Here is an 11,257-nt window from a genome sequence, read left to right on the forward strand (position 1 = left end):
ACTCGTTACACCATATGAAACAAGGGTCTTATAAGAGAGATCTACATCCCTTAATCTCTCAATCAGACCGTTTGAATTTTTCAGATGGGCTTTGCTCACTGACCCCAGTCTAACGGACGATGGTTTGGCTGAACACTTTTTCAATCTATGAGGCGGGCACTGAGAATTCCGAAAGTGACGGGTTGCATCGGGATGTTTGGCTTGTGAGTTTTTAGAAGTCCGCGCATATTGGGTTGTCTAGGGGCTTCCTCCAGTAATCCCACTAACCTCTTACCTCTGTTGGATTTCATAAGTACCCTCCTAGCTTCTCTCTTGAACTTCTCCTCTTCTATAGCCGCGTGTCCTTTATGTTTCTTAACGTATGTAGTAGTGTCACTTAGTAGCTCTAACATTTTGATATTGTAATCGGTTTTATTCTCCTAGGCTATATCTTCTTGGTATGGCTTAACTGTTGGAGTCGCTAAAGCATGGAAACACGATATCAGTCCTGACTACCTTTCTCTATGTCACTCATTCCATCTGTAGTTTTTATACACGTAATTCGTAAAACCTTTAATGTCAAACCCGATGATTTGAGACCCAGAGAAAGAGCTTGTTTCTGTGTTCGTACGAAATTTTTCAGACAAATTCACTTTAAGTTGTTCTCTCTCCACCTTGTTCCAAGCATTCAGCGAATGCGCTAGGTTTTATTTGTTTGAAGCATGCGAGGACATCCAAACCACAGTGGATAAATTACAGAGAATCAGTGACGTAGTTTTACCGCCATCCCTGTTACGGAGGCTAGAACACGAATATTCAGTGCAAAGTATAGATTGGAGAGGAAAACGGCTAACTTATGTGATTCGAGTGATAGGAACAAGGTAGGGAAAGAAGATAGTGTTGCTGTGTTAAACTTCTTTTTTAGCGTGAGAATTTTAATAAACTAACTCGTTTGCCATGCCACACGGTGGAAATTCCTAAAGCTGCAGCTAGTATCATGGTAAAAATGTTACTAGGTACGGAATTAGTACGAATTACGCTGGTCAAGCATTCATTGATTTTTATTATTATTATATCATTATTGTTATTATCATATATTATTATTGTTATGCTGGAATCTGCCAGATAGAAAACTGCGTAACAGTGATCGTGTCATCCTTTTAGTTTCTATTCACAATTACTTGACATTTGTAACTTATTATTTTGTATGTAAACATGCTCATTTAAAACGCATCTATGGTGATTGCATACGAAACTCTATAGCAGAAGGCTGTCTTCGTTGCCGTCAGTTCTCACTTATTATTTGGTGAATTGAATCGGCTGTGATTACAAGAGGTAATGTAGTTTCCGCGCATTTACGTATGTAGAGTTTTTCTTTTTAATTCTCATTGGTAATAGACTTCATTGAATGGAAAATACTGAGTGACCTTGTATATAAATAATATACGTAGTGAATTTGACTGTCGACTTGCAGTTGAGACTACACAGATGGGAACAAACTGTCTTTTTTTTCTTGTTTGTGTATACGATACTGTAAATCAAGTATGATGAATTCCCAGGTTGTCGGTGGGTGAGTAACGATTTTTAATTTAAGCATACATAACTTGTAGCTTGAGGCAGATTTGTTGTCTTATCTACAAAGCACGGGGCTGGGTTTCATCTTTATTGGATGAAAGTTCAGGTCTTCAGGAAGGAAACTGAAAAATTCACATAAATGGTAAAATTGTAAGAATGAAGTTATTATTGTTATTGTACAATTCGTATGGCACATATTCTCTTTTCGTGTATATCGGTTCTTGTCCAGTATCACGCAAAAAACCACTGCTTTCTATTTTGCATTTGAATGTTCTTTTTCTACTAAACTGTGACGTTAGGTTAAATTAGGTTAGGTTAGCTTAGATTACGAGCTATTGGATAACGTGAATTTCATGTTATATACCCTTGCTTGCGTGATTCTGGAGTTTTGTATGTAGTCTTTATCTTGCTTTCATGTAATTTTTGGTATATTGAAAATTTGTTCTCTTACCCTCTCTAATAACATGGTTTTCAATCAGTTTTGATAAAGAAGTTGGAGGGCTTTTTCACTATAAGTAACAACGTATTTTAGTCTTAAACGACATTCCATATAAAACTAAATGAACCCATGCTTTTGAACATAGTAGGAAAACAAGAGGAAGAAATTATTATTCTTTGGCGTGTGCTTTTTACTTACAGTATGATACATAAACATATAAATTTCTTGGAAGAATTCCAGAGTAAATGTGATACATACTCTTACAAAATAGAACTTTCCTTATATCCTTAGTATATAACCATTTTAGTTATCCACACACGTTTTATTCAGTTATACGTCTGTTGCACAGCTAAATAATATGTAGCATTACTAATCTTTTTTCTCGAAATCTAAGTTACAGTAACTTGTACACTGAGATCTATTAAAATATCACAATCGTATTTTTCCACGTTAGTGGGGAATATTCCGTTTATTATTATTTATTATTACACATTTTGTTGGAACATGTATATCGGTTTAAATATATAAAGGTTATGTGTATACAGCACTGCAAAATGCTAACCTATTAAATACATTATTATATTTGATGTTTTTATATATATAAAATATTACTTTGGTGTGAACTTTGTTGAAGGCTGTTTGTGTAAGCTATTTTATACTCTCACTATCTTCACGTCCATCCCTCTAAACATCTTTTGATATTTTTATCTTCCTCCCGTGTCAATGTCGCCCAACACTCTCCATATATTTTGTTTCCAAGATATCGACTGGTTCTGTACAACAATGCACTTCGGTGTGGGAATGTATACAAACGTCTTCCTCGGAAGACTCGTGGTAAATTGTCGTTGTTTATGGATCTTCGATATATTGATAAGACCCATGAACTCTTGTCTCATTAAATGTCAGTCACTTGGGCTTGCCCTGTGGAATTATTTACTTCCTTTCTCCTTCTCTCCTCCATCTATCTCATCTCAATTCAGCCGAATCCCTTTCAATTAGACGTTTCCCGTATGCCTTCATACATATTTGTTTTTTCTGTTTATATTTTCAAAACTTTTCGTAGTAACACTTCCCTTTACCGTAGGTTTGAGTAGGATTTTCTGAATTTGTTCTGCACGTTAATGATTTATACCGTGCATATAGCTTGCTTTTTATGTTACTTGAACGGCCAACTAGGTTTTATCGATTAAGACTCCCGGTTTCCCCATGTCCCCAACGAGCCACTTCAGGTAATCCTTGTTTCGAGAACTGATCCTCCTCTTGGTTTTAACATTTCTGTTTCCTTTTAGCCAGATTTCTCTTATTATTTATTGTTTTCTCTTTTATAGTTACGTAGAATTTGTTTATGAGGCATGTGGCGTTTCATTTATATTAAATTTGTCCATGTCAACACTGCTTCATAGATGTTTTTAAGAATGTCATCTATTTCTCTACGCATTAATATTCTTGTCCGCTGTTCGAATTGTTTGATTATTTTGTAATACATAAGTCACTATTCTTTATTTTGTCTAATATATTTTTGGGGGGTTGATTTTGTGTTTATTGCTTTGATTCGCACATTTATAGATGTGATTATTGGTGCCGTGTATGACCACAACGACATTGCGTCTTGGGGAGGTTGGGTTGCAAGACGTCATTCGTATTTGCTGTTATTTATTTGTCCTTTTCCTTCCATAGAGTCGGTATAAACACACCTGGAATGTTGGCATTACCTACTTCTTTTCAGTACATGTTCTCTTGTTGTTTTCAAACGTTGATATATAATCGTTCTCCTTCACTATTTTTGTCAGCTTCGGCCCATTGTCTCTACTTCTTGGCGCTATTCTTCCTTACTCCTATCCACCCTCTCCTCCTCTTCTTCCTTTATTATATTCAACGTTTTCCCCTTGTCACCCTCGTCTTTCTCCTCCTCTCCTCCAACTGCCCCACCACCTTCTCCAGCCACTGACCCGTCCCCATTCTTGTTCTCCCCATATACTCTCACCCCCTCTCCTCCTCTGATATCGTTCATAATGTCGACATTCTCCGTCAGCCTCTGTCGGCTCTTCTCCCACCGCCGGAAGAGCCTGATTTCGAAGTGCTGCAGCCCGTCGGTGCCAAAAGAGATGACGCAGAAGATGATGGTGTGCACCAGGCACCAGAGGAACACCCAGATCGAGGTCACCACCAGGTAGGCCATACCTGAAACAGCAAGTCATAAAAACGCTTCTTGTTGTTTGGAGGGGGATCTGGTCACATAAGTACATCAACGATGGATAGCGTTCATAACATGATTTTCCAGAAGAAAAATGAGGAAATTACGGGAAAATTGTACTTGAAACATGAGAATATAAAAACGAATTATTCATTAATATTTTTACATAACCAGATGAATAACGGTCAAAACCTGAAGTTGAAGAAATAAAAATAATTGTGTTATTTCAAGTTTTAACCAGTGGTATGAGGGGAAGAGAGGCCTTTGGTACGTATGTGCGTACGTGCATATGTGTGTGTGGGAAGAGAGAGGCCTGTCCCTTCATCCACAAAGAGCTAAGATATGGGTGAAAGACGAGCACATCCCTCGGTTGGTCACCTTCCTTGCAAGGAGGAAAGAAACTATAAACCCGAGGCGTTCCGTGTTCCCTCGCATAAAATGTGCCCGACTTTCTTCCACTCTTTCCTTGTGTGTGTGTGTGTGTGTGTGTGTATGTGTGTGTGTGTGTGTGTGCTCGCATACGCGATGATGTGGTCCCATAGGTAATATGCGTGCACATATATTCACTTGGTTATATGTCCGTTCTTTGTGTGACCCCCCCTCCCTCTCTCTTCTATCTTCTCTCTCGTTCGCTTCTTTTTCTTTCCCAAAATCCTCTCCCTTCTCCATACCCTACTTTCCTCCTCTTCGTCCCCCCCTCTCCTCCTCCTCTTCCTTCTCCTCCTCGTCCTTTTCTTCCTCCCTTTCCTGTCCTCCATGTCCTACTCCTAGTCACCGTTTCTCTCTTCGTTCTCTCCTCGTTCTCTTTCTCAATTTTTTCGTTCTTCTCCTTTTATTCCTCCTCCTCCTCCCCCTCCTTCTTCTTGTCTTCGTCCTATTCCTAATCCCTCTTCCTCCACTCCTCCTCATTGTTTTCCTCCTTCTCCTTTCTCGCCCTTTAATTCTTCGTTTCCACCTGCTCCTCCTCCTCCTCCTCCAGCACCGCCTCTTCCTCCTCGTCATCCTCCTCCTCCACCTCCTCCTCCTCCTCCTACAAATCCGTCCTTGACACTCTTTCCAGGTCAGGATAGTCGATCTTGGAAGTTATCGAGTTGGCTGCTACTTTGTGTGCGTGTGTGTGTGTATGTGTGTTTGTGCGCGCGTGCCACGATTGTATACACGTGTGGATTTGACCCATACCCAGAGCTCTCATTCGGGAGGGTAATAACTGTCGATCACGAGTCCAACACGTTAGGGAGGCAGCCAGGTGATGTGAACAGCCAGGGTGGCTGTGGCCTGGGAGGGAAAACCGGAAAAAGGGGACGAAGAAGACCGGGAGGATGGCGTGTCGGTGTAACAGCGAATTTTGTCGACAGGAACATGGGCGGGGAGGAAGGAAGGGAGGTGGATGGGGAGGGGAACTGAGTGGGTTAAAGCGCTTGGGGGGGGGGAGGTCGGTTCTAGGGAATGGCAGAAGGGAATTTCTTGTATCAAGAACTTTTTCTAGAAAATTGGAATTGTCCAAAAGAGACTCTGGAAAAGGGAATACAAAGATTACTGGAAATAAACCAACTACACAAAATCAGATTGCACTATTTGCATAATTAGCTCGAAAGTTAGTCAATTGCTTGTTTGTTTGTTGGACGACAACGTCACCATTCTGCAACGGATTTTGACCAAACTTGGCACCGTGGTCCACATGCACCCCAGCCAAAGGCACAAACAAAGAAAACCTGGATTTGGGCCTCCCCCTCGGGGCAGTACCTGTGGGGAGTCTGCTCGTCTCCTCTTCTGGCCTGTTCGTGGTCGATTAGGGTCGACATCGACCTCACTTAGTCAAGGTCACTAGATCGATCTTGAGAGGGGGCAATGAAGAGACTTTCTCTTCTGATTCACCTCAGGGGTGACGGGAGTTCAAGTGTGTGTGTATAGTATATGTATGTATATATATATATATATATATATATATATATATATATATACATTTTTATCAACCGCAATTCACTTTAATTCTAAGCTATCAATGTCGAGAGACTCGAGGAGGCCAACATGCAATATATAAGTATATATATACATATACTGTATATATATATATATATATATATATATGTGTGTGTGTGTGTGTGTGTGTGTGTGTATGAACATAGTTTGGAGGGAAGAACGAACGAATGTAACAAAAAACAGCTAATCAAATTGATATATAATCAAATAAAGGTTCATTACGGACTGACAACTGAATGCAACGCATATGCTAAGTCCAGATCACCACCCAGAGATCGACGATAACTTCGACGTAGACACAAAGTCGACAACTCACCGAACGTCAGAGGAAGCCACAGGAGCAGAGCCCCGTACGAGGCATTGGCCAGGGGCTGGAACTTCCTGTCTGCGGCAGCGCCTCCTTCAGGTTCGCTGTTGGTCCCTCCTCCTCCTCCTCCTCCTCCTCCTCCCGTCTTGCCGTCCTCCTCCTCCTCCAGGAACCGGAAGTCATTCGTGTGGAACCTGCGAAGTCGCTCCTCTTTATGAGTCCACACCTGCTGGAGCCAGTCTTTGGAGCCTTCCTCTGATGTCGGGATGGTATCCACTGAATACCTAAAAATAAACAGATATACAAATAAACAAGAAAATAAATAAGGAAATGATGAAATAAATTAATAAAATATTATAGAACCGAGAAGGCCTGAACCGAAGATAAATTCATTGACCCAAAAAAAAAAAAAAAAAAAAAAAAACCGGGAGAAAAGTGACCTCCCCTCATCTGAACAAAACCACCTGGCGTCCGCCGGAATGCGTCGTATTACGGCGGTTGCGGTGGGAGGAGGAGGCGAGCGAGCCTTCCATTACCTCTTGACGTGGAAGTGAATCTCCTCTGGGATTCGACCTCGGATGATGTCGACCTCGGTGACAGGCAGCGTGCGCGGGTAGGCCACTGTGATGTCGTACACCGCCTTCATTTCCTTGCCTGGGAACGTTCGATAAAGAATAAAAAAAAATGATAAGTAAAATATTAGAAGTAGATAATTAAAGAATATATATATAAACTAAATAGAATGAAAACAATAGATAAGTCAATAGAGTATATTGTGGGGAATACTCAAGAATTTAAAAAATAAAATAACTATATATCGTATGTGTAAATGTACATTCACTTCATTCACAATGAATGTACTAATGTAAACATGAGATGACATTTTTTCTCAAAAAAAAAAAAATATATACATAAATATATATATATGTATACATATATATATATACATATATATATATATACATATGTATATATATACATATATATATATATATATATATATAACTTGAAAAATCGTCTGTGAAAATACACTTGAATTTACGAATCGTCAAAAAAGAAGAAAACTCGGGGGTGGAAGCGGGCACCCACTTACTCTTGCGCATCGTGTCAAGCAGGTAACAGAAACCGGTCGTCCTCGGGTGGAGGACGTACTCGAACTTCTGGAGGCCGAACTTCTCGGCGAAGGCGTCGCTGCGGGACTTGGTGTAGGGCGTCAGGTTAGTGCCCTCCGGGAACAGCAGAACCTGAAGAAGGAGCAGAAGGAGGAGGAAGGACCCTACGCCAGGAGGCACTGAGTAGCTGCGGCCGGAGCCGTCACCTTTGGCTTATAATGTGCTAGACTGATGAGGCAGGTGTGAGTCATCATGGTCTTGGATCACGTGTTGGTCTCAGAACCGGCAGCCATTTCCCTCCCAGATGAGAGCTCATATATACCTACGATATATGGGTAATGCTGTGACCTTGCATACGCACAGACGCACCCAACTCCTTGCCCACCACAGTTGGAGTGCCGGTTTGCTGTGCAGCGAAGCTAAAATTTTCAGCCCTTGGCGGGACTTGAATACGGACCGGTTGATTATCGGTCGAGCGCGGTACCAGTTCACCATCGAACCATGTGTGTGTGTGTGTGTGTGTGTGTGTGTGTGTGTGTGTGTGTGTGTGTGTGTGTGTGTGTGTGTGTGAACTTAATTTTAGTCACCCTCATGTGATATACACGGAAGGAACTACACTCGTAGGGTCCCGTCTCTTTCTCCAACTAAATGATCAAACCAACTAAAGTGTGTGTGTATGTAATAATGAAATAATGATAATAATTGGTTTATTGAGTAACAGTGATACAGAACTACACTAGCAATATACAGTCTGTGTTAGTCTTGGATGAGAGCTCAGAGCTCATATATGCCCGATCTATGGGTTATCCTATGACCCCCCTACACACACACAAATGAGAGATGGAGTACCGGCTCGCAGCACAGCGATACTGAAATTATTTCAGCCCTGGATGGGATTCGAACTCGGACCGCTGAAGTAGCGGGTGCGAACGTTACCATTGCAGTGCCGAGTCGTGTGTGTGATTAACCATGGTCTTGGGTCACGTGCTGGACTCGTGATCGACAGCAATTTCCCTCCCGGAACAGAACTCAGAGTTCATATATGACCGATCTATGGGTAACGCTGTGACCTTACAGTGCACGCACGCACACACCCAACTCCCCGCCCACGAGAGCTGTAGTAACGACTCGCAGCGCAGCGATACTGAAATTATTTCAGCCCTGAGCGGGATTCGAACCCAGACCGCTGTAGTGGTGGCCGGGAACTCTAACCACTGCACCACGAAGTCGTGTGTGCGCGCGCGTGCATGTGTGTGCGTGCGTGCGTATGTGTGTGTGCGTGCGTGCGTATGTGTGTGTGTGTGTATCTACCTGGTAGATGTGCTCGATGTCCCTGTAGTAGTCGAGGACAGACTTCATCAGCTTCTGGTCGTCCTCCCATCGCCGTCGGATGTAGAGGAAGCAGCACATCTGCATGATCCAGCCTGTAAGGAGGAGCAAGAAGAAGAAAGGTCTTATCCAGTATCCGACTTTATCCGGCTTATTCTCAGACGGATAATAGGATAGAAAGAGGGATCCCTACAATTATAATAATAATAGGAGTAGTAATAATAATAATGATAATGATAATACTAGTAGTAGTAGTAATAACAATAATAATAATGATGATTATAATAATAATAGTAGTAAAAACAATAATAATAATGATTATTGTAATAATAATAATAATGATAATAATGATAATGATGATAATAATAATAATAATAATAATAATAATAATAATAATGATAATAATAATGGTGACATATGAAACATAATTGGCGACCGAAGCATCATCATTTAAGTCTGGCAAATGAGTCAGAGACTTTAGGTACACCCCTACGGACCAGGGCCCCTCACTATTATTTTATGATACGAGGTATTGACCCCCAAGTATAGAAGCGCTGGACAGAAAGGAGACCCAGATGGCTTAGGGGTTGCGTTCTCACTCCAACCACGTGTGACCTGAGGTCAAATCCATGGAAAACACACATACATACACACACACATTTGAGGTCAGGTATGGTAAATTTGAGAGTAGGAGACGGAGCCCGACGAGCGTTACTACTTTCCTGTATACTACAATTAGGTAAACACACACACACACACAGTATATATGTTTTCACCCTCGCCTAGTTCCTCACTCAGGCAACGCACAGAAACGGATCCCATGCGTACCAACATCACGGAACGGCACTCCTGAAGGTCTACCAACTGAACGACGCCAACTCACCCAATCCTGGGAACTTGCTGATGACCGACTTGAGGACGAACTTGCAGTTGTGGGCCGGAGGGAGCGTCCCGTGGCCCAGAAGCATCCAGAAGAAGTTCCAGTCCAACCGGTTCCGGTGGTTCAGGAGCAAGATGGAGGTTTCGTCCGACCGGAGGGGGTCCCCGGTCACCCGGATGCGGACGCCGTAGAGGATCTCGAGGATGGCCTACAGAGAGAGAGAGAAAGAGGAGTTCTTCGAGTCGAAGTAAGCCTTGAGGATTAGTTGTGAGGTCGAGGTTATATATATATATATATACATATATATATATATATATATATATATATATATATATATATGTATATGTGTATATATATATATATATATACATATATATATATATATATATGTATATATATATATATATATGTATATATATATATATATATATATATATATATATACAGTATATGTATGTATGTACCTGTATGTATATAATGATAATAGATTAATACAAATAGAAATTGCACCTCCTCCTCCTCCTCCTCCTCCTCCTCCTCCCCTCTACCACCACCACCTCCGCGTTATCACACTGGGCTATTTTTTCCTCCAACCTCCAATTTCGCCGTAAAATCGCTCTGGCAAACGATTTACATAGAATGCCATTTGATATGTTGGAGGAAAATTGTTTCCCACCAGCATATCAGCTTCCTTCCCGAAAGCTGTGGACTGCAAATCTCCTCCAACAGTCGGAGCAAAAATAGACCAGTGTGATAATGACTTTACCCTTACCGCCTCACCATCACCCTCCTCCTCCTCCTCTTCCATCTCTTTGTCTTGTCCTCCTCCTATTCCATCTCTTCGTCCTCTTCTCCACCTCTTCCACCTCCACCTCCTCCACTTCTTCACCCTTCACTTCATTCTCATCTTAATATTCTTCTTATTCTTCCACCTCCTCTTCCTACTCAGCCCTCTCCTCCTCCTCAACCTCTTCCACCTCCACCTCCTCCACCTCTTCCTCCTCTTCCCCTCCTTTTCCACAACGTCCTCCTAGACAAGGACGCCAGTGAAGCAAAAATGAATCATCATCAATATTAGTTTCATCATTATCATAATCACTATCACCACCACCATCATTATCACCACCGTCATCACCCACCACCATTATCATCATCACCATTTTCGTTCGGCAGAACTCTTGTGCAATCAGTTTCACTGTTTGATGGCGAGTAAATACACATTATTGAGAAAATAAAATAAAATAAATTGAATAAATAAACGTTGGCAACTCGAAGGGGGCGTGGCCATGAAGTTTGTGGGCGTGGCTTACTACGAACTGAAAGCGACAAATCATTCTCTGTTTCATTTTGTAGTTGTCATCATGCAGGTTCATAACTACATAATTCTGTAGCTACGTGACTACATTCCGTTTTCTTTAAAACTACAAAACTTCCATTTCTTTAAAAAACTACAGAAGTACAT

At 41.5% G+C, this 11,257-nt stretch overlaps 1 protein-coding gene across 2 annotated transcripts in view; it reads right to left on the bottom strand.

Annotated features, from left to right (window-relative positions):
* Positions 1-3,406: 3,406 nt before the first annotated feature.
* Positions 3,407-11,257, bottom strand: part of LOC143034415 (lysocardiolipin acyltransferase 1-like) — a 35,797-nt gene continuing 27,946 nt past the window's right edge. For both annotated transcript variants that reach the window (XM_076200430.1, XM_076200431.1), the window contains exons 4-9: positions 9,799-10,003; positions 8,898-9,010; positions 7,568-7,718; positions 7,011-7,128; positions 6,484-6,758; positions 3,407-4,174 (exon numbers count right to left, since the gene is read on the bottom strand). In XM_076200430.1, the coding sequence (XP_076056545.1) occupies positions 3,813-4,174; positions 6,484-6,758; positions 7,011-7,128; positions 7,568-7,718; positions 8,898-9,010; positions 9,799-10,003 (1,224 nt within the window). In that variant the 3' untranslated portion in view covers positions 3,407-3,812. The remainder of the gene's footprint in view (positions 4,175-6,483; positions 6,759-7,010; positions 7,129-7,567; positions 7,719-8,897; positions 9,011-9,798; positions 10,004-11,257) is intronic.

The sequence above is a fragment of the Oratosquilla oratoria genome, chromosome 17 (genome assembly GCF_046742065.1).
Source record: "Oratosquilla oratoria isolate Oo_2021 chromosome 17, ASM4674206v1, whole genome shotgun sequence".
Taxonomy (NCBI): Eukaryota; Metazoa; Arthropoda; class Malacostraca; order Stomatopoda; family Squillidae; genus Oratosquilla; species Oratosquilla oratoria.